This window comes from Trematosphaeria pertusa, assembly GCF_010094035.1.
Source record: "Trematosphaeria pertusa strain CBS 122368 unplaced genomic scaffold BU26scaffold_11, whole genome shotgun sequence".
Classification (NCBI taxonomy): Eukaryota; Fungi; Ascomycota; class Dothideomycetes; order Pleosporales; family Trematosphaeriaceae; genus Trematosphaeria; species Trematosphaeria pertusa.
This window is the reverse complement of record NW_022987222.1, coordinates 1059800-1081682: the sequence shown is the minus strand read 5'-3', so window position 1 is coordinate 1081682 and position 21883 is coordinate 1059800. Positions and strand designations below refer to the sequence as shown.

At 55.8% G+C, this 21883-nt stretch overlaps 8 protein-coding genes across 8 annotated transcripts; 3 read left to right on the top strand and 5 right to left on the bottom strand.

Annotated features, from left to right (window-relative positions):
• Positions 1 to 132: 132 nt before the first annotated feature.
• On the bottom strand, positions 133 to 4559 carry BU26DRAFT_607437 (cysteine proteinase). The gene is made up of 6 exons (XM_033835751.1): positions 4126 to 4559; positions 3321 to 4040; positions 1154 to 3271; positions 807 to 1106; positions 630 to 759; positions 133 to 582 (listed from the first exon to the last, which is right to left on the bottom strand). Exons 1-6 carry the CDS (start codon positions 4135 to 4137, stop codon positions 470 to 472), a joined length of 3393 nt encoding a protein of 1130 aa, XP_033681191.1. The 5' UTR covers positions 4138 to 4559; the 3' UTR covers positions 133 to 469.
• A 223-nt stretch (positions 4560 to 4782) lies between these two features.
• Positions 4783 to 6421, top strand: BU26DRAFT_432354 (alpha-ketoacid dehydrogenase kinase; the record flags this gene model as incomplete). Its single annotated transcript, XM_033823968.1, has 6 exons — positions 4783 to 4925; positions 4991 to 5110; positions 5160 to 5442; positions 5492 to 6191; positions 6248 to 6341; positions 6388 to 6421. 6 exons carry the CDS (start codon positions 4783 to 4785, stop codon positions 6419 to 6421), a joined length of 1374 nt encoding a protein of 457 aa, XP_033681190.1.
• Positions 6422 to 6546: 125 nt separating this feature from the next.
• On the top strand, positions 6547 to 9404 carry BU26DRAFT_64320 (uncharacterized protein). The gene is made up of 3 exons (XM_033836133.1): positions 6547 to 6692; positions 6742 to 7108; positions 7206 to 9404. The coding sequence occupies exons 1-3, from the start codon at positions 6672 to 6674 to the stop codon at positions 9308 to 9310; spliced, it is 2493 nt and encodes an 830-aa protein (XP_033681189.1). The 5' UTR covers positions 6547 to 6671; the 3' UTR covers positions 9311 to 9404.
• A 629-nt stretch (positions 9405 to 10033) lies between these two features.
• Positions 10034 to 12451, top strand: BU26DRAFT_567679 (uncharacterized protein; the record flags this gene model as incomplete). The annotated part of the gene is made up of 1 exon (XM_033833680.1): positions 10034 to 12451. The coding sequence occupies one exon, from the start codon at positions 10034 to 10036 to the stop codon at positions 12449 to 12451; it is 2418 nt and encodes an 805-aa protein (XP_033681188.1).
• A 527-nt stretch (positions 12452 to 12978) lies between these two features.
• On the bottom strand, positions 12979 to 14173 carry BU26DRAFT_507802 (uncharacterized protein; the record flags this gene model as incomplete). The annotated part of the gene is made up of 3 exons (XM_033827026.1): positions 12979 to 13028; positions 13149 to 13905; positions 14084 to 14173. 3 exons carry the CDS (start codon positions 14171 to 14173, stop codon positions 12979 to 12981), a joined length of 897 nt encoding a protein of 298 aa, XP_033681187.1.
• A 538-nt stretch (positions 14174 to 14711) lies between these two features.
• Positions 14712 to 15965, bottom strand: BU26DRAFT_432095 (NmrA-domain-containing protein; the record flags this gene model as incomplete). Its single annotated transcript, XM_033823954.1, has 3 exons — positions 14712 to 14780; positions 14852 to 15167; positions 15337 to 15965. 3 exons carry the CDS (start codon positions 15963 to 15965, stop codon positions 14712 to 14714), a joined length of 1014 nt encoding a protein of 337 aa, XP_033681186.1.
• Positions 15966 to 17394: 1429 nt separating this feature from the next.
• On the bottom strand, positions 17395 to 19428 carry BU26DRAFT_431632 (asparaginase-domain-containing protein; the record flags this gene model as incomplete). The annotated part of the gene is made up of 3 exons (XM_033823938.1): positions 17395 to 17643; positions 18058 to 19319; positions 19368 to 19428. The coding sequence occupies 3 exons, from the start codon at positions 19426 to 19428 to the stop codon at positions 17395 to 17397; spliced, it is 1572 nt and encodes a 523-aa protein (XP_033681185.1).
• A 405-nt stretch (positions 19429 to 19833) lies between these two features.
• Positions 19834 to 21865, bottom strand: BU26DRAFT_63936 (uncharacterized protein). The gene has a single exon (XM_033836130.1). It carries the CDS (start codon positions 21411 to 21413, stop codon positions 20217 to 20219), a length of 1197 nt encoding a protein of 398 aa, XP_033681184.1. The 5' UTR covers positions 21414 to 21865; the 3' UTR covers positions 19834 to 20216.
• Between the last annotated feature and the right edge of the window lie 18 nt (positions 21866 to 21883).

Sequence of the window (21883 nt, the reverse complement as noted above, 5' to 3'; positions counted from 1 at the left end):
GGCGAAGTTACAGCTGGCCGATACCCCAGGCGGACTAAGGTTTCACCGAAGTTACTGCGCATTGGCCAATCAGCGCATACCTCGGGAGTGAGGTCAGGACGGAGCTTGTCCAGGTCGCAATATCCTAGTATCAAAAGAGTTTTTTCTAACTGAAAGATGCATTTTCCATCCCGTGCCTATGATGCTAACCTCACACCGGACCTACTACGCAAACCTTACATCTCCGTCTACCCGACTCCACGCCATCCAGCGGCGACCCTTCGCAACATCGGGCCCCTTGACGTCCCCGCACATCTCTCGATGCGAGAGAGACTCCTTCCGCAGTGGAGCCGCACTGCAACTGCCTCTATGTATACACACCGACTCCGATGATAAGCACCGATGATAAGCAAGTAGCCTCGCCGGTTGTGCCTCCCTGCGCCGTACCCAAAAGAAATGCCTCGCCGAGTATAGCTTACATGGCATCCTGTCACCGAATGAAGATCGAGTCCGACTTGCCCCAGAAGCCCCGTGACTTGTTTGCGTGATCCATGGCGAGCGCTATGTCATCACGAGATCCTACTATATCCCACAGTATGTCCTCTGTCGAATGTTAGTCCACGCTTTTCGTAAGATTAGAACGGACTCACCATCTTCAATATATTCTGGTCGGGAATACTGCGGCTTGCTGACGAGAGCAAACTTGATCTTGTCCAGCTGCTTGCCCTTGATCTTGGTGAACTCCGAAATGCGTTGTTTCGTCTCGCTGAAAGGCTCGCCCTATGGTAGGTTAGTATACGTCATGATAATGGGAGGTGGCAACCTGCCTCTTTCAGAGAGATTTGGAACGGAACGCCGTGAACCTTGGCTGGCTCCTTGTCGAAGTGGAACACCGAGATCTTTTTTGATGACTCGTCTTCCGGGAAAGCGGCGGCATATAGATGCAGGTATTCGCCAATTCCCATGATCTGGAAGTCCGGGCTCAGCGCCTTGTAGAACTTGTTGTTGTGGACTTCATAAACCCGCACTCTCTTCATGACCTCGTCGCTGATGCCGGCTTTCTTTTGCAGAGCTTCTAGTATATCCGAAATCTGTGCAGTTCGGGGAATCATCAAGATATGTTCCTCCTATGCCCCGTTAGTAATGGAAAAGGGGCGGGAAACGGTCGGCTCACTTCTTTGTTGAGACCCTCCGATAGCCAGTTGATCCTTACAGCTTTTCTCTGCTCCAACTCCTTCAAACTCATTTCGAGTACCTCGTAGAACAGCGCATCCGATCTCTGCATGGTACTTCCAGCATAGTTGTACGGGCCTGGGAAAAGGATGTTATTCAGGGTCCCTGGTTGAGTGTACTTTACAGCCGCCTTGGGTTTCCCTTGTGTATTGACCGTCGTGAATCGGATATGAGTGGGTTCGACCTTGAGGTGCTCAGCGACCTTGGCCGCAAATTGATCGTAGGTCATCTTCTTGCTCAGGGTCAGGGAGAAAGTGGGTAGCTGTGCCGTCTCCCCTAATCGCGGTACGAATTCGACATTGATACGATTCAGCAGGTAATCGTAAAATTCCTTAGTCTCCACATAGCCTCCTGCAGCAGTAATCTGGCTGATTTCCTTGTCTGATAGTGTCCGTTGCACAGTGATGATGTCACCGTCCTGGATTTCCGACTGGGCCAGTGTCATTTTGGGCTTCATGCCTTCGATCATGTTCTGCTTGATCTCCTCGGAAAGCTTGAATTGAGTCCCGCTTGGCCAGCCCATCAGCTTGCAGATCTGTGGGCTGACGTCGCACACTCTGTCTTGGAAGGCTGCGTAGAAGTTGCCAATGCCAAACAGACTCTGCGTCTTGGCGTCGAAATGCTTGAGGAAGAGCATCAGCGGGCGATTTCCTTGCTGGTTCTTCAGGTCGATTAGCTTCTCGCCAAAGACCGGGCTCCCTTGTTCGTCCCGCTTCTCGGCCTTCTCCATCCATAGCTTGAATTGGGCAGTCTTAATACCGAATTTACTGGATGCTTCCTCGACTGACATATCCGGGAACGCGATAGGCACATCCGGACGGACGGTGCCATTTTGACGGTTGACCATGGCCCAGGGCCGAAGCATATCCGGCTCAAGCCCAAGTTCCTCGGCGACGCTCGCAGTAAAGTCTACCACTTTTGTCCCCCGTAGCACCCGGTACAGCTTTGGATTCGCCGGGGATTCGGTTTCGCTCTTCCAGGGGACTATGTCAAAACCTTGGTAGACCTTGAAGTTGTTCTCGGAGGCCACATTGATGTCCATGTAGAGATGCGCTTCCTCGCGCTCTTTCCGTCGCCGCTCCAAAGCAGCCCGTTCCTCCGCCATCTTCTCGGCAAGATGCGCCGGTGCCTCCAACTCTTTTCCAGGCATCAGGATGCTATCCAACCTGCTCTCTCGAATGTAGACTAACATGTACGCGCTCATGGAACGCTTGGCAGACCAGGTTCGCGTGTATGGATTCCTCTGTCCAACATTCCCGTTCGCCTGAGTGTAGTCACCGCCAAAGTTCTCCTCGAGTGCTTCCCGCTTCGTGGCACGCGTCACGCGATCGTCATCGAACTTGTAGAAATGACCCTCCTTGGCGGGCTTCAGAAAAGCATAGTAATGGCCGGCATTCAGATCTCCGCTGTGAACCAAGACTCCATGTAGGTGGTAGATGTAAGGTTCCGACCGGTCCGCGTGCTCGGAGAGGTACGGCGTGGCGTCCCAAATCTCAGGGAACTCATATCGGTCGTTGACCTTCATCATAGCGTCGCGGTTGATGTCGTATTCAAAGCGCTTTAGCTGCAGATGGAGGACCTGGGGAAAGGATTCGAAGATGACACCCTTCTTCGCGTCCTGAAGACCGTAACCTTCAGCGAAATACTTGTTCTCGCCCTCCATGGTCTCAACCTGGATATAGTCCCTGAAGCTATCGTCCAGATTCTTGTTCCCACTGACATTGAGCTGGATGTCCCAAAAGTCTTCTATCCTGGACGATTCGTAGTCCACGTTTATGCAAGAGATGTACGTCTTCATTTTTCCAACGAACATCCTTTCCAGGGCGCCTTCAGCCTCGGTACCTTTCATTTTCTCGTCAAGCCTGTCCATTAGAACTCGCGATAGCTCCTGCACATCCTGCTGCTCGAAGATCTGCTTCGAATCCCAACCAAAGGACTGCGTCAGATCGGTGGTGGAGACGGCGTTATTGGAGGCCTGTAGGAGATAGAATAACCGTTGTAGGGCGAACGCACTGTTAGAGCGATTCTCGTCGTTTTCGGTGGGTATCTGGTACACGGCCTGCGACGGTCAGTAGCTATGCCTTCAGATTGGGCGGGATAAGACTTGCCTGACGAAAAGCATTGGTGAAGAACAAGGACTGCAGCAGCGAGTTGAGATAGCACGTTGCACCCTGGTTCTTGAGGCCGACCATGCCCGTCTCCTTCTTGGAGTCGTAATTTATGAAGTTGTGCCATAGCACGCCAGTGGGGTCCTTGAGCACGCGCACGTAGGCGGTGACGTTGGCTGCGCCATTCTCCACCATGGGCCGGCCGCGATCGTCCCACTGCTGACTAAACAGGCGGCGAAGCTCCGCGAAGCGCGTGAAGCCCCAGTCTCCTTCTTCGGCGGTGAAGCGGTGGGTGGCGGAGTGCAGCACGTACATGCTGGGATCGCTGGGATTCCACAGTACCAGCATGAACTGCACGCAGGCGTACCAGTCCTCTGGCACCTTCTTCTCCTCGTGGCCTTGCTCTAGGTAGAAGGAAGCGAACTCGACATTGTTGCCGTAGGGGAAGAACAGTATCCGCCAGGGATGGCCGCCGCATTCGAACACAGGGCCATGCTCACGCCTTGTGAGCGACCGCCAATCCCTGATTTCCCAAGTGTGGTAGGCTTCGGCTTCTGTCTCTTGATCGACCAGCTCGGGCATATGCTTTTTCATAAAAGCTTCATGCTCATCCGCGCGGGGCTCCGGCTCCGACTCGACCTCGTCGTCGGCATCGGGGGTAATGATGGCGACGTCCTGCTTCTCGTCGTACTCGGGGTCGACGAGCATATCGCTACCGAGCTGTACAGCCATGTCAAGGTTAGCAATCCGGTGTGCTCGGCGGCGGGGGCGGCGGACGTGTGCGCGGGCGCGGGCGCGAACTTACCGGTTGATCCATGGTCTTTTGCGGGTGGCGGAGCGGCCGGCGTGAAGGAGAAGAGCAGCGGCGCACTGCGGGGCGGCTTGAGATGAGAGATGAGCTCGCCGAGAGCGCAGACGGACGGAGCTGTGCGCCAGTCTTCAGCGGTTGCGAGGTGCTGTGGAGGAATACGGTGCTGATGACGGTGGCCCGCGCTGCTCCTAGAAACGTTTGAAAGACTGACAGCGGCGCTGCCAGTAACGACGAGGGGGTAGCGCGCAGCGTCGGGGGAGGCGAGACCTGGGCAACAAAGACTGCGAGGGGCCGCAGTAATGTATACTCCAAGACGTGAAGAAGAAGTGTGGCGGTGATGGATGCGTGCTTGGCGGGCGCGGTGGACAGGCGCGGCGGGACAACGTCACCGACAAAGTGCAAACGAGAGGGGCGGGCGCGGGCAGCGTGCAACAAGAGAAGTGAATTGACAATCACACAATTACCACGATGCCTGCTCGCCTCCGCAGCCGCAGCCCTCGACGGCGCCCTGCATCCAGTCCGGCTCGCCATCGCCGCCGCCGCCGCCGTCCAGGCCGCTCCGCCAATCACGCATTTTCTCGAGCTGCATTTCCTGTGCACGCCCATTCTGCTCCCTCACCCGCGTCGACTTCTCCGCCAGCTGCCCCAACCATGAAATGGCCCGCAGGCACCGCTCTCGCGCGCGCAAACCCCCTTACGGGCCACGGTAGAGCTTCAATTCAAATCTCATCATGGTCGTGTTCGAGGCGCGTTCACACCATTCCGCAATGGCGCCCCAGCTCTGCCCTCGACGAGTATGCCCCGCCCGCCCCGTCCACTGTGCGAGTCCACGGCCGCTCCATTATTAACAAAACGATAGATGGGTCCAGCGCGAGGCCCGGCCCATCAGCCTGCGACGCCTGACCTTCTTCGGCAGGACCCTCACCGAGTCCCGTCTCCTCGACTCCGCCAACTACTGCCGCCTCGAGCTTCCTACCAGGTGCTGCCTCCTTCGATGCCTGACCTGGTCCTCTGCTGAAGTGCCATAGGATAGCCCATCGCCTGCGAGATATTCAGACGCTGCCCTACGTCGTGGTCGCGAATCCTCATCTCGCCCATGTCTACGAGCTATATCTCCGAGCCTTCGAACGCTTTCGTCGCGTCCCGGAAATACGGTCGCTGGAGGACAATGACCAGTACTGCAATGTCTTGGAAGAGACGCTGAAGGAGCATGCCACCGTGATACCCAGGCTTGCCATTGGCGTGCTCGAGGTGCGAGGCTCCATGAGGCCCGAGGAGACGGACAGGTTCATGAACACAATGCTGAGATCGGTACGGTCTTTTGAGGAATCGAGTAGAAGACGCACTCTGACGAGCGCAGAGAATCTCCCGTCGCGTGATCGCGGAGCAGCATCTTTCCCTCACCGAGACCTTCAACTCCCCTTGGCATTTCCCCAACGCCCAGCCCGTGCATGACCCAAACGCTGAGGCCGTGGGCGAGATATTCCTGAAATGTAATGCGAAAGAAATCGTCGAGCATTGCGGTAAGACAACGCAGGAGCTCGTCAAGCGCGCCCATGGCTCGCACCTGCACATTCCTGAAATCGAAATCAAAGGACACCTCGACGCCGCCTTTCCCTACATCCTGAGTCATTTGGAGTATATCGTCGGCGAGCTTCTGCGGAACTCGATCCAAGCCGTCATCGAGCAACGCAAGTTCAAAGACGCCAAACCTCCGCCAATCGAAGTCTTGATCTGCGAGACCGCGCAGCATGTAATCATCAGGATATCCGATCAGGGCGGCGGCATCCCGAATGAAGTCCTACCGCACCTTTGGAGCTTTAGCAAGGGACCGCGTCGCGAAAAGAGGTTGCAGAATCTGGCGCGGGTGCCGAAACTCCTGGGCACTCTGCAGGAGTTGCAGATCCCGGGAGACAACCCACATGAAGGCCACAAGAAGCACGGCAAGAAGCATAAGCATGGTGAATCAAGCCAACAACACGGTTCTCTGTCCACCCTCACGAGCCGACCGCCGGACCTCCGCCTTGGTATTGGCTTGCCCATGTCTAGAGTGTATGCCGGTAGGTGCTTCGTGAACATAGTTGCACCTGCAGGGGATCTAACCGATGCACGTTAGAATATTGGGCTGGTAGCCTCGAAATCCACAGCCTTGAAGGCTTTGGCGTTGATGCTTTCTTGCAGATCTCTAAGCTCGGCAACAAAAATGAACGGTAGGCCTCTTGTTACACTCTTTGGTTGCGGTTTCTAACTTTTTAGCCTAACCACACGTGCTACTATGGACGCGATCTAGCAACTGCCTTTGACCATGAGCATTCCTGGAGTTGTTTCCGTGGTGGACTGGACGCTGCTACTCCTTGCTGGCACGGTAAGAGCAAGCACGGTCAGATCGATCCTATCTACCCGGCCTCGAGATCAACAACTAAAGCAAAGTCACTTCAACCTTGCTCTAGCTACTCTGCTGTCTACGGACTCTTTGGCGTTCCCCTCCAACGTGCATATTGCTTGGCCTAGCATCTTTCACGACATCATCAGCAACGGGTATGGCTTATCAATGCGAACCTGTAAGTTTCCGTCCTGGCGCCCTGCCATAATCGAGTCTGACGCCTCTAGCAATGGTGCTTCGAGACCCTCGGCCCCAGCACCCATACGCATCCATCACCCGAGCTCGTACCTCATACCGAGCTCAAGAGCCTCCAACAGCTGTTCGCCGATATCGCGCTCGACCTGACCTTGAGGGGTCTTCCTGGCGCGGACAAATGGAAAGTCACAGACATGTATTGTCCAGAGGTTCGCCGCTCTCCGTTCACGGATAAACACTATGTCATTCATCTTGATGTTGTCTCGTGCTGGAAAGGCCTGTCCTTCTGCCAGGCTGCCGAGCTCGCCTTCTGGGACCGTCTCTTCCGTGAAGTCCTGGAAAGCCACGTTCTGGAGGTTCTGCGGATCGTTTTGATGCAGCACTTGCGGGAAACTTCTGGTAAGTCGTCATCCTACATTCGCAGATACAGTGGGACCGAGCGGGAACCCGTTGGGCGAGTGGTTATACGCAAAGGAGGAGCTGATGACTGGCGTAGCATCAACCGATCAACCACGGATCATGTCTTGCCTCGTCGAATGCCTCTCCAGTAAGACCACTCGCCTGATCGATATAGACATATGGAGACTTGTCCACAACATGATTACATCATTCTACGAACACCCGTCAGCTTGCGCTAGTTTCACATGGTTCGTCTCCAGCGGTGACCTGCCGGCCATGGTGTACAACTTTCTTCGAACGCGCGATTGCTTCCTCGACGCTTTTCCTCGCCCATGCCTGAGCACTACCCTCAGCTACGAGCATTCAGAGACCGAGCTGCACATTTTAGGCAATGTTGAGTGGCAGCCACCTGACATCGGTTTCCATAAGCTACCTATAATGCTCTCCTCTGGAGCTGAGTACCGAATCGAACCAACCCATAACGATGTCGATCTCGGGAATATTTGCGGGCCGAGGTTCTCCAAATTTCCATGCCAGCCCGAATTTGCGATTCAATCGGACAGCTTACCGCTGAAATGGGATCATGATCTACGCTGCTTCCGAGCGATCGTGCCAGGCGAGGATTTCGGGAGCCCAGTGAAGGAGAGTCGGTCGAGAAGCACACCCACCTTCAAAGTCCTTCAGGCTCACCTCCGCTCCCGTCTCTCGCAAGACTTTCTTCTCAAACTTTACACGAAAACCAAGATAGTCGAGGAAGCGAAGACGACTTTCTCTGCCAAACTCATCACGCGGTTCCCTAGTAATGTAAGATTTGAGCGTACCAGTCGCTACATTATCAAGCTTGAGATTCTCGAGCCTCGCACATCCGCGAGGGGCAAGGAATGCCGCGGCGATTCTCTTGCTTCCAACCCAGAATCGCTATATGGTGTTGGAAGCAGTGCGCCGGAAAGCCACCGCGCTGACGAGGTGCCGCCATATGAAGAGCCTATTCGTGCGACCCCAACCACTCGAGCTCGCTCCTGGCTACCTTCCTATTCGAACGCGCCGGCTTCCGAGCGCGGATGTAGGATCGCGGATGATCAGGCATCAATGCCCTTGGACTCATCACCGGATACATCTTCCGTTGACCGGGACATCGAAGCAGCCAGGACACTACCGCAACAGCGGCCGCTACCGCCCGGCGTGAGCGGTTCGCCAGGGACTGCCAAGCAAGAGCAGGATTCTAGAGCAGCAGCTGGCAAGGAAGACACTCAACTCCGACCAGAGCACGCAGTATTCGCTTTTGATGGTCTGTGTCTCTCGAGCGAAGAATCAAATATGCTCAAAGAGTCCACCCAAGCTGCGGCCAGAGCCTCCGCTGCCAAGCGCACGATCGAGCCAGACATGAAAAGGGGTGTCGTCCCATTCACAACGAGGCTCGCCGAGGTCGCTCGACATGCAGTTCCTAAAAAGCGTAAAGCAAGCAAGCAAGTGCCGCTCAGCTCAATGTTTGAAAGCTCTTCGGCTTTTCAGTCCGAGCGGCTTGCCCTGGATAAGTTCGAACATCTCGATCTGGAAATAGGGGCAAAGCGTCAAAGGATCAATGATAGCAAAGATTCGAGCATCGCTCTCCACGCCAGCAGCTCCGCTGACGTTGACGCTGAGGTTGAGATAGATTGGGATGATGAGCATATGTCTAACCTGGCCAAGATTACGACAAGGTGTCTGGGCAAAGCTGCTACGATTTCTTCGCCGGCGGCAAAGTCTCCAGGCTGGTACAAGAGGTTGAGCGAAAGGATGGAGACGTGCGATGAGCCACCTCTCAGCCGTTCCAAGTCACGAGCATACGAAGCCACAGATTCCAACGTCATGCCCTCCTTGCGAAAGAGAGGCAGCGTCAAACGAATGGTCTTCCCACGGCATAAGAAGTACGATTCCGCCTCTCCGTATCCAACGCCGGGAAACAGCGCCGACAGTGCCTCAGATTCGGATCGCTCGATGAATCAGTTCGAGATCGTGAATAACTACCTCGAATTTCGCGACAATAGAGAGAAGCGCGGCCAACTTGATGGCGCTACGAGCGAGGACAGCGACGAACGCAAGGCGTATGAGAGCATCTTCATGGAAGATAGTCAGGAAGAGGGTTGGAGCACAGAGGCATCCAATAACGAGGTGAGCGATATGAGCGCAGATTTTGAGAGGGTGTCGTTAGTAGCCTCTTAAGCGTGTAGGTGGAGAGCACGGGTGGAGCCGAATAGGGCTGGAGTTATTGATATTGGTGGCATTCCGGCGGAGGCCTCCAGCGTCTTCTTCTGGCAGTTCTCTATTGGAGGGCATTTTCCTTCATGCGTAAATTCATTTCCGTCTTGTTTCCAGGGTCTCGGTGCTCGAGTCAAGTGATCCGGTAACCATGTCGCTTGCTGCGTTGATCGCAGAGTTACTGCGCTGGCGTGGTTCGCAAACAACCTATCGTCACGGTCCGATTAGGCGACGTCCATCGTGCACCATCGAGATTGCTCACTTATTGTTATACACCAATGTGTCGGCCTTGGTGCTTCATGTTTATCTGATATGAGTAAACCATTGAATCCTTGTCCGCTGCGGAAGGGCACTAACCGATTCGCAAGGTGCGTAGCTTCTGTGTGCCCATAAACATACCCTTTCGCAATGTGAGACAACAGACAGTCTATGATATATTTGGCGGCATTCACGTGCCCAGATGCGTTTGCGCCTTCATACCTTCCGGTATGCACACACCCACACAAGCACCTTACGCCGTCTACCGTGCGAACGATTCATACCAGCGTCATCGTGACAGCGTTGCTCTTCGCCAGAACGCTAGCCAAACAGCAAACAATCTTCAGTCCGGCTTATGCATATATGAGCTGGATTCCTTCTTCGACTACTGTTCCATTGCTCAAGCAACTGAAACCGTAGCTTGACAAGATGCTAACATACCTTTTCCCCCCAGACCCGCTCACTACCAAATGGGTTCTAGGCTTCACCCTCATCCTATGCCTCGCCCTCTTCCTCCATGCTTGGTTCGAAAGATGCAAGATCAGCAACTTGCTCGATGAAGTCGGAGACCAAAGGAACAATATCCGGACCAATAGAGTCATGATCCATTTGTCGGGTGCTTTTCTCAAGCAGAGGCTTCTGCATCATCAACAAAGAATCGAGCAACTGGAACGGGTGCAGGTTCAGGCTCTTGGACAGCGGGAGGTGGGAGGCGGCTTGCAGGTAGTGAGGCAGCAGCAGGAGGGTGCCGGTGCGAGTGCAAGGGTGTGGAATAGGATTTGCGTTCATGGGGAAAGGAGTGACGACGGGTCGGGTGAGAGCGACGGAGACGGCGATAGGGATGATGAGGACGGAGAGCCGGACGAAGAGAAGAAGGAAGAAGAGAATGCATGTCCACCACCACCCGCATACGCCGAATCGGTTGCAGAAGACGACAACGAGCCTCAGCGGAGCTCAAGCGGCGATGAAATCTACGGCAACGCGGCACCACCATATTCAAAAGCCTATTATTTGTTCAACCGGAACTGCGGCCAGTTCGTTGACAGTAGTCGCCTTTATGCCCAGCGGTTTCTATTAGCGCTCGACGACTACTGGTATCCATTTACAGACCCGTATCCGCCACACGATCCAGAGGGTCCGACCAAGCCTAGGGTGGGGGCGGATAGCCGCTTCCACAGAAGCAAATCGGGGCTTCTGAGTTGGCCGACGGGTCTACCATCGAAGCTGAGTGGTCCACACGCAATTATTAAGGGAAAAGATGGGATAGATTATGATACTGGGGATCTAAAGCAATATCACCAGAACCATGGGAATCTTCGGCCGGGGTGGTTGCCATCGTCGTCGCCAGGGGATAGTGAACGGGGAAATCGTAGGGAGAAGAAAGGAAGCCAAGAACGTGGACAACGCGTCCAAGCGTCGGACAAATTAGCGAGAAAGTCGAACAGAGAAAGCAAGAGCGGGGATGAAATGGGAAAGGCGAAGAGTAAGGAGAGCCAAGAAGTTGGTGGGAGCGTCCGGCTATCGAACAGGTTGGCGAGAAAGTCGAATGTAGGAGCGAGGAGCAGGGATGAACCAGCGAACAAGAAGTCCCAGGACGCAGATCAGGATCTATACTTAGATCCCCCACCATCCGTCCGACTTCGAGGTGGAGGTGGCGGGAAGCAAGACAACAACAATGCTCACTACAGCCCCACCAGCGATGGAGTGTATGCCTACTTCGCTCACTCCCCGCGCAAACCTCACGAAGACCCCGAGACTAGCTTACGCGGACCTGACACATGTGCTTCTCCTCCAGTTGGTATCTACGACTACTGGCCTCCGGTTTCTCCATCTACGTCGCCGACTCCAGATAACCGCGACTATGACAGTGCAGAGGTGGCGTATGCGCGTGAACCGCGCAGAAAAGAGAGGCCGGCTCTTGATGAGGACGCTACATTGGAAGAGCTTTTGAAGGAGGCTTGGGGTGGCCATGAAGAAGAGGCGGCAGAGGAGACGGACTGGCAATGGGACTTATACGATGAGTTTTCTCTTGTAAGAGATACGGCTACCGACGCATTTGTTCCCAACGAACAACAACAACGGCAATTTGAAGAAGAAAAGTTGCTTTTCGCGAGATATGGCGACCTGTTACCTAATCCGTATCAGACGGAAGCACGTCAGCCAGAGCCGGAACGATCTCACCTACTTCCCCAACGTAAAAGCCAGACTATCCATCGCCATGGATATAAACAGCACGCAGATCAACACGCCGAACGGCAAGAGCCAATGCCTCACCCAACCTCGCACCACAATCTTCTAGCACATCACGGCTATCAGACACCCTCTTCTAGCTCCGCTCGCTCGCTGTACAGTCTGCCCACGCCCTGGCCTCAAGATCAGCCAGAGGCACGTTCTTCTCTCTCCCTCTTTCCACCTGCTTTCGATCCAAACACAACAGCCAGGCCGCCTACGTCCCAATTTATGGATAGAGGCACCAGTGCAGGCCGAGATACTCCCAAAAGACGTAAAACCCAAGATCCTGTCCGTCCGCACTGCCTCCTATGTGACGCCGTAGAAGGACGGTATCTGAGTGCTGCGGATCCAGATTCGGATAAGAGACAAGCGGAGGAGAGTGTTCGAATTCATCTAAATATGCGTGGGGCACTGAATCAGCAGAACGAAGATGGACCACCTGCACCACCGAATCGCCGACAGAGCAGACCCTATTATAGCCCATTAATTGCATATCCGGGAGGAGCACCAACCCACAAGGAGCGGGTGTTAGCAGAAGTGCAAGAAGAGCCAGACGAGAGTGTGGCTCGGAACGTCGAACTCTTGAGACAGGCGTTGGAGCACCTCATGATGTAGGGTATGAACGATGGAATCCATGCACTCGACGCAAGCGGCGAAATTCAGCAAGAAGGCCAGCATAAAGGAGCCACCCGCTCGCCTTCTTACCATCAATCTGGCTTCTCCCACTCTTTAGATCGTCGGACGCCAGAACCCGCATCCGCACCCGCACCAGCAACCCATCGCCCTTCCCCTCCTCTCGTCCTTGGCCGTGCAACCACCCTCTTATCCCCTACTATCGTCTCCCGCCACCACCACGCATTTCAACCCTTGGGCTATAAAGATAAGACACACATATACCGCCCTGGTGACGGCGGACCTGCACTTCGGGGTGACTTCCGCGTATACTATGCCCCTGTACGATACTTGTATCCAGATGGATCGAGCAAGAACGATACGAGGTACTAGGTGATTGAGGAGGAGATGAAGAGGCCCGGTTAGATTGGTGTCGATGTTAGTCTTTGACGTTAGATTAGTATTCGTTACTCTTCGAATCGTGCGGGGATGGACAGACCCGATATATATTAGGAGGCAGCGAGCATTTTCTACATGTCATGTCCCCGGAGGACTTCGACGCGATGAGCTAATTTGCACACTGAATAGTCGTGTATACAACACCCTTGTAGGAGTACATATAGTACAATAGCTTCTATATATCTATCTGAGCGCCACCCACGCATCCTTCCATTGCCTTACCTCTTCTTCCCCCTCTTACCCCCCTTCTTCCCGCCCACCGCCGCCGCTGCTGCCGCATTACCCCTCTTCTTCCCGCCCACCTCCGTCGTCCCCAACGCCGCCTTCTGCCTCAAGTACATCCTGACCACATTCTCCACACTTCCCCGATCATGCTTCACCTTCCTCATGTATGTCAGCCGCGCTCTCCTTGCCCTCTTGGCCGCGCGCTGCACAACCTCTATCCCCTCTACCAGCGGACTGTATATCTTATACCACATCTCGACGCCGACACGGGTGAGTTGGCCGCGCAGGAGAATCGCCGTGTCGACACCGCGTCGCCGGATATTTATGCAGACGCCGGCGAAAGGGTCGCCGGTGCGTAGGCGCACGAGCAGAATGTCGCCAACGCGTGCGCATTCGGGGTTGTCTTTTGCGAAGAGGCGGGTGCGGGCGCCGGTAGGGTCGAGCAGGGTAATCTGGGAGCGTGTTACGGTGGAGACGGGGTCGGGGCAGGTCTTCTTGATGGCGGGTTTGGGGGGGTAGATTTTGATGTTATTTTCTGGGCCCTCGTTAGCATGTCTAGCCACTTCAAAAATACCCCTTGAAGCTTTGGGAGCCGAATTGACAGTATGCCAGGTCTCCAACAGGTCTCTGCAAATGTGCACATACTCGTCTCTCCGCCAGGCCTCCCTAACAGCTCTCTCCGCACCGCCCTCGGTTTCTTCCATCCCGCCTCCGCCGGTAGTATTTTCTCTTTCGGGTTCCCTTCCGCGTCGTATAAGTGGGGGTACAGCTGGCTATGCACCTGGTTGATGAGGGTATTCGCTTTGCGAGGTGTCGTCTGGCCGGGCCTCCACATGATCTCTTCCGGGCGCGCCGCGTAGGTAGACATTGGTTTCCGTGGGATTGCGGACTTGATAATTGCGCCCGCAACGGGCGCGGCCCCGCGCGTGGACGTCAATGCTGTCGACATACTGTCGCTGGTGTTGTGTTGAGCGGTGCTGCGATGGGGCTCAGGAAAATCGGGCCAGGGTCGGAAGAGTCATTACATAAGCAGAGCGCCATTTCGGAAGGCACCACCTTCAATCGTCTACCCGTGGACGGCTTGAACGCGCTCAGGGCAAATGGGGGGGAGCACACGTAAGGCGCTTGAATGCCAAAGATCTAATCAGTTATGAAGAGGGTGGTATCATTTGCTTTTGCTTGCCGTGACCTGGCGAAGACTACCTCCTCACGAACCACAACTCAGCAACCAGCCACCTGTAGCCTGCAGACCTGCAGATTGGTTGAGGAAGCTCTTCCCATAGAAACTCGCTCAAAAAATAAACCGGTACTTTTCGGACGCAGGAAACCGCCCACCATGCAATCCCACCTATGCTAGTAGCTCCGTGGTTGGGCATCCTGAACGCCATGCTAGGACGCAGCATTCTGTCTGTAGATGTCGAAACCCCGGTATCCATCGCTTGCCATGCACACACCGCCTTTTTATCGCTCCAAATGCTGAGATATTGCTTGAAATGTTGTTGAGTGGTACCGCCCGCCTGAGGATTTTGAATGCTGCCGCCCGACGCCGGTGAAACGGAAGAGAGACGGCCAAAAGATGCTAGAGCCTGGCTTGATTGAGTTGCTCGGTCAAGCCCACAACGCCGTTGAAATGCTGGAGAATTTCGCCCTGGAGAAAACCGCCTCAAGTCAGCAGTTGACCTGGAAGTCCAAATCGATTTCGCGCTGAGGTGTCTCTACCTCCTCCATCCACGTTAGGCCGTTGGCGGCCTCTTCGACGGGGAAAACCTCCCGCGCATACTCCTCCATGCTGCGGTTGCCTTCCCAGAGCTCGAGAGCGACGCCGGGACAATCCTTCTCGAGATCTGGGCCGAAATAGGGGGCGGCTTTCTCCGCCAGCGTCTCCTCGAGGGCGGATAGGTGCTCACGGTATCCGACGGGAGTGGGCACGTTTATCACGATAGGGCCCCGCTTGTATACAACGGGCCTTCCGAGCCCACGACTGAAGGCCTTGCAGACTTCCTTCGGTGTCAGGACGGAGAAGGCCAACGGAATACTAATGAGTCGGTCAGTACATAATCAAGCAATGTAGCAACGGGATTGGAAAATGGTTGGGATGCATTCAAGGGCAGAAGGCTGAACAACATGGCGCACGGAAATGACGAGATCAGCGACCAAATCCTGGCACTGCGGGGGAAGCGCTGTGCAGGCGCAGATGCGCTTACCGTTTGCCGTTCCACTTCCGCGGCCCTTCCTTGAACAATTGGTAGACTGCGGGGCCGATGTCGTGCTCGGAGTCAAGCCACGGCAGCTTCTGGTCAGGGTGGAAAGGCGCTTGCCAGACGAAGCTTCCATTGTGCTGGTGTTCCATGCGGAAGAGCGGGAAATCCAGGCCGGTGAAGTTGTTGTGGTAGATGCCGCAGTATACAAATGTGGCGGGGAGGCCGATTTGGCGGATATATTGCTCGACGGTGAACTTTGGGGCCCAAAGCGGAAGCGCTCTCCAGTTCTTGCCGAAAACGGAATGGTCGGGCATGCTCGAGTAGATGTAGTGCTGGATGCCGGCCTTTTTGGCGGCGTCGGCAAGCGATCTGCCGACGGCCACCTCGTCTCCCCAGTGGGTGGTGTTGATGAATGCATACTGCGCGCTCTTGAAGAGATCGTCGAGGAATTTCTGGTCCTCGAGGGGCCCGACGTAGACGGTGACATTTGGCAGCTGCGACAGCTCCTCGGCGACGATGCCGTTCATGTCCCGCATCTGCGCGCGTACTTGGCATCCCAGTGCCGATGCCACTCGGATGAAGCTCGCCGATTGGCGGCCATTGCTGTTGATGGTGACTACCGTTCTCTGCATGCGTGGCCCGCTCCAGACGCGAAAAGGGAAAGACTTTTAAAGAACAAGGACAGAGCTCGCAGCGCAGATGGGAATTTGCTAGGGAGAGTCGCTCATGCAGCGCCGAGGGGAGGGCCGTTGATATAGCAGCAAACAAGCCGGACCCGCGACCGAACCGTGTCCCTGGGAGCGGGCGGGCGATAGCAGATAAAGGTGGTGTGAGTGCAGCTTGCAACGAGGCTGCCTGGGGGGGTAACAGGGCCTAAGGCAGCTCAGGTCGACGGCGGAGTCGGTGTGCCTGTCCGCAATCGGGCTCCAGGGCGCTGCGGTCAATGACGGCTGCACGTGCGGCGGTTGCACAAAGAAAGCGGTAGGTATCGACTTTCCAAGGGCTGATGGCGGGCTCCAGGGCTCAGGCACGGGCACGTGAGGGCGAGGCTGTACCTAGGTATGCAGGGTGGAGCAGAATGCGCCCGAGTCGAGGCCGGCTAGGGCGAGGCAGTTTATAGAGCAGCAGCACCCAGCGCAGTCAACACCACATGGATGACGCCCCGGCGGAGATGCAGGAGAAATGCAGACCGGGCCCGCCGTCTGTGTGCGACTGCCTCGCCGGCACGCTCGTCGTCATGACGGCGCTGGGGAACATTAGGTAATAGCAGCAGCGTAGGAGCGAATTGGAGGGCGGCCGCGCGAGAAAGGTGCGGTTAGCATCGCCAACAAAGGCACAATGAGTAAGAGGCCGCTCTGCCCCAGCACCCCCTGGCGAGACGTGCCCCGGCCTGGGAGACTGCAGCCGTGGTGTCGTGATGGCTCCGCTCCCAGCGGCGGCGTCGGGCACGCTGTCAGACGGTGCGCCGGGAGCTCTCCCCCATCATCCATCCGTCACCCAGCACCCGAGCAGCGAGGGAGAGCGAAGGAAGGCATGGCCATCACGGTGCGACAGCTCTTGGCCTGCATGATTCTCTTAGTAACCGAAAACCTCCTCTATTATTAGCGTGTATTGTGTATCCGGCCTCCTCCCTTGCATTCCATCAAATCACCACTCTCCTGCGCAGGCCGAGCACAACATGCTCACTTATCAGCAGCAGCATCATCAGATGGGCCAGCGCAGCGCATTTCCAGCTTCCCCGCAGTCCACATTCCTCCAGCCCGCTACCAGATAGCGCCCGACCGATAGACAACAGCGCCCAAGGACACCGATAGCTGTCGCGTAACCGTCCGCCTCCAGCCCTCTGAATCGACAATCCACAGTGATCCTGTATGTACTGTACATGCTCTGTACGCAGGCGCGTCACCGGACCCTGGAGACAGATGCGCCACGCATGGCGACATCGCAAGCGCATCCAGCAATCACCATGCCGGAATCCCGATTGCCCATCCTGCAGCGCAGCAGCCTCAACCAGCACCACAATTACCCGTCGTTCGACCAGAGTCGCGACCTGTCGTCGCCTCATCCAATCACCTGCTGCCATAGCCCAGCGTTGCCGTCGCCCTCCGCCGCATGCATGCTGGCCGCGGCCATCTCGTCAGAGTGCAGATGTGCGCCCGCATATCTCAGAATCTCCGCATGATCTTTCAACCCCGCAGCGGCCGCCAGGAAAAGTGGCGTGTTGCCGCTGCGGTTGCGAAGGTGGACAGACGCGCCTTGCTCCAGGAAGTCGCGCAGGATTTCGACGTTCGGTCCGGTCGCCGCGAGGTGCTGTACGCCTAGTCAGCATTGCATACACCAACGCAATCTTGCATCATCCGGCAAATCCTTGATCCGATCCGTGCTCGCCAGCGTGCCAAAGATAAGAGGCTGCAGCGTACTCCCGCCAAGCGGGCACAGCGAGCTCTGTATGGTCTTGTGCCTGATAGTGCCGACGGCCGCCTCACCTCTTTATCAGAGATAATGCCGTTGCACTCGCTCGCCAGACCATTTCTGCCAGCGGTGGTGCAATACGATTGCTTCCGATACCGGCTCTTTCAATGAGAGAATTTGCTCATCCACCATGGAAGGTTTCGAGTTGATTACCCGAAAGGCAGGTGGAGACAAGAGGCGTAGATAGCGACCAGCGACTTGGGATAGACGCTGACTTGGACCTCTAGGACGGAAGATGAAATTCGGACTTACCACGGGCGTATTGAGATTGTAGTCGGCATCATTCAACAGCCAACGCGGCTCTCCGCGAATGATGTCCCTTGTTTCTTGCAGATTTCCTTTCTGGATAGCATAGCCTAGCGCCGTCAAGTTGGACAGCTCTGGAGTGAGGGTACCGCTGGTCTTCGGGTGCTCAAAGTGTGTGCGCGTCGCTTCTGTCAACTCGCCGCGAACCGATACCGACATTCGCTTTGCCACTTCCTCCGGCGTTGCGTCCGGGAGCGCCAGCAGGTAGGCCAGCTTCGTGAGTGCGGCCTCAGTGGTCATGTCCTGCCCGAAAACCACACCCGCCCGACCCAAAATGGTAGCAGGTGCATAGAGCGCACTTACGCTGCCGCTTAAACACTGGGTCACGTTGACGATGACGATGCCCCTCTTCACCGCGTCTGCCAGGATACGTGTCATCGCGCTATCGGGACCTCCCGGCGTGTTCCCGGCTCCGAAAGTTTCCAGGACCAGTCCCTTCAGGCCCTCCAAACGCAAGACTGCATCCACCATTTCGGGTTTCATACCTGGGAAGATGCGGAGGCAGGCTACATGTGCCGTGTCGAGCTTCGTTTGGATAGAGAAAGGATGTACGTCTGTCGGCCGATAGACATTGCTCCACTGGACGTTGGTTCTCAGGGAAGTGATCATCGCTAGCGGAGGGAGATTGGGGCTCGCGAAGGCTTGAAAGTCGTCGGAGGAGATCTTGGTCGTGCGGTTACCGCGAAAGAGCTTGAAGTTGAAAAAGAGGCACACTTCGGGGATCATGAAGTGTCCTGCTATGATCAGGGCGCCCAGTAGGTTGTCCTCGGCGTCAGTCTGCAGTTGCATCATCGGCGCCTGCGATCCGGTGAGGATGACGGGCTTGCCCAGGTTATGGAGCATGAAGCTCAGCGCCGAGCAGGTGTAGGCTAGAGAGTCTGTGCCGTGAAGCACTACAAAGCCATCGAACAGCTGGTAGTTCCGGAAAATGGTCTTTGCAATCTGATCCCATCCGGCGGCGTCGATTGAGCTGCTGTCAAGCAATGTGTCGAATTCGAGCACGCAGTACCGGACCCGGCGGTCGTATGTGCTGATGGGCGTCCTCAAGCTCTGCACCGCTCTCCGCGTGCCCTTGTCGTCGACCACTATTTCCAGTGGCTCCGGGTACGAGCCGTCGTTGAAGCATGGCCGTGGCGCAAGTCCAGCTTTGAGGAACCCTCTCGCCGGCACCAGACCGTCCTCAGATCTTCGCATGCATATCGTGCCGCCTGGGCCGCTGTAAGGTCTGCGATTGTTTGAGTTTTCGAAATGCCCACCTGTGATGACTATGAGCACTCGTGACTCGGGGAGCTGGAGCTCCGGAAACCCATCGTCCATCTCCCCCAGCAGCAGAGGCATTCAGAAGGCTTCGGTCGGCCTTGGTCGATCCGGAGAGCCTCGTTTCGCGAGGATGTCGGTTGTGAGGTGGTTCGGGCGAGCACAGAGCGAGTGTCGACTATCAACCGATAACGGGTAGTCACGGTTGGGGTATCGAATTTCGTCACCGCTCGGTACCGGCGCGCACAAAGAACAGCGAAAAAGTATTCGAGGCAAGCCTTCACCGAGCGCGGCGCACTCTCAGCTTATATCGGCTTCTTTGTCCTGCATCGCGGCGGATGTGGGCAGCGTGTTGAGCCAGGCCATGGCTAACCATGGGCCCTGTTCAGGACATGCGCTTCCTCAGATCGGGCCGGTCACCAAGCGCCATGCAACCCAACGAATGGGGCTCCGCTATCGCGGTTCTTGTTACCCCTTCAAAACCGTTGCATTACCCCTTCAAAATTGAAAATTTTCGCAAACAGCTGCTGAACGGGCGTTCCTGCCTGGAGACAAAGCTGGGGTGCTGGGCCTAGGAAAGCATCGGCTTTCTTGAGGTTGCGCAAGCGGCCGATTACATCACACGAGACATCTTTTCCCAGTAGTGGCGGCACACGTGTGAGCTTGGTTTGGCATTATGAATATGTCCTACTGACGATAGCTAGTGTGCGGCCTTCGTATAGGATCCAGTGCCCGCTTTCGGCTTGCCATGTGTCAACACCATCCTGTCGGCCTACTCTATGGCACGCGCGACCGCTCCTGCATACCGCCTGCGCCGAACGATGCTATCAGGCGGCGCTGACCACGACTCACGTATTCGCCGAGGGTCGAGAAGGATCGTTCGCACTCTGCTCTGCGTCGACGCTGTTGTGGGCCGCCTCTTTAGCCGCCAGACCACGTCTCTTCTCCAGAGCCTTGACCTCTCGCCAGTTCTGCGTAGCCCATTTCACCACATCGTCTGTGGAGGCCCTGGAGATAGCATCGGTCCAGATAGGAGTCTTCTCCAAAGCTTGAGCCGTAATGTAGGGCTGCCCATCGTTGAAGTCGACCCAGCGCTTCAGGCCCTTTAAGCTCAAACTCAGAGCTGGCCCCTCTACAGGCAGCGACTCCCGGATCTGCTTCCACAGTGTTTCTTCCGCCTCCTTTGCGTTGCATTCCGCTAACATCGCTTGATACTCGTCGTGCTTACCAAACCTGTCCAAGGCTTCCTTCAAGACCTCTTCGCGAGTCCAGACGTTAACCGTTCCGGCGTCTACATGGGCGGGCATGTAATTCTCAACAAATCTTCGGTACATCGCACGCTTACTCTGACGTGATCGGTCGTTTGAATTTTCGGTGCGGCTGTTGAAGACCTCCCACGAGAAGAAGCGGCCCTTGGACACGAAGTCGAAGAGATCGGTTTCGTCCCGAAAACCTTCCCGATACTTTGCGACATCGAGCCCATAGAATTCGAGCGCTTCGTCAGGATGTCGCGTCAAGTAGATCAGGCTCTTTTTCTTGTTGTATGGCTCGATTTCCTGGACGCGCACGTGGAGGCCCCGGTCATTGCAGGTGAGACCCAACGGTCTGTGGCAGACACCAATGATCTGTAACAGATCAGAATCGCCTTTCATGAACCTAGTCCATTCGAAGAGTTCGGCGCCGTCAGGAGTGCCATTGCCAGGGGATATCTCCACGTCCACCTGTACGTATGCATCGGGTACGTATGGATGCTCGATCCCAAAGGAGGAGGATCCGCCACGAGAAATATGGAGTTTAGCACCGAGTAGCGACTTGATGGTCGCCCAGATGTCCTTGTGGTTTGTAGACTGTATTCCTTCAACAAGGAAGTCGACATCACCATAGTCGAGCTTGCCTGGCGCTTCCCGTGGGATCGTAACACGGTTGAATAGGCTCTCGAGCTTTGTCTGGACGTCGGCCACCACCCTCTCGTAGGCCGCCGGGGGCAGGCGCGGGACGTTGATGGGAGTGTCAGACTTGATATTGGCGAAGGCTTGGCCACCCATGGTTCTTGGTCCCCGCGACCCCGAGTGCTGCTGTGTTCCTACCAGACGGTGCTAGTTGTACCCTGGAGTAGAAGCTGAGAAGCTGAGAAGCTGACGAAATGTGATACGATGCGGGACTCTTCTGCTTAGCAATAGTTTGCAATCCCCGACGGGATTCTCGTCCTTCTCTTTTATGTTGGCGGGTCGTAAAAGCCAACAGCTAGAATACGAAATCCCGCGGTGCGTAAGCGGTTATGCTGGCAGCAGAATACAAAGGGCGATAGTGTGGACAAGTGACTATTCGTACAAAATGCGTGCTGGTAGGCAAGAACGAGTTGGTATGTTGAGACTTTGGTAGGAATCAATACTTGTGGAGGCCACAAAGGGGCCGGATGATTCATCGCTGCCTAGTGACTCCGTCTAGACGTAGACGAGGCGCAGTGAAAGCACGCCTCACCCGAGAGGAGAAGCCTCTCCAAGCCTCCAACTTC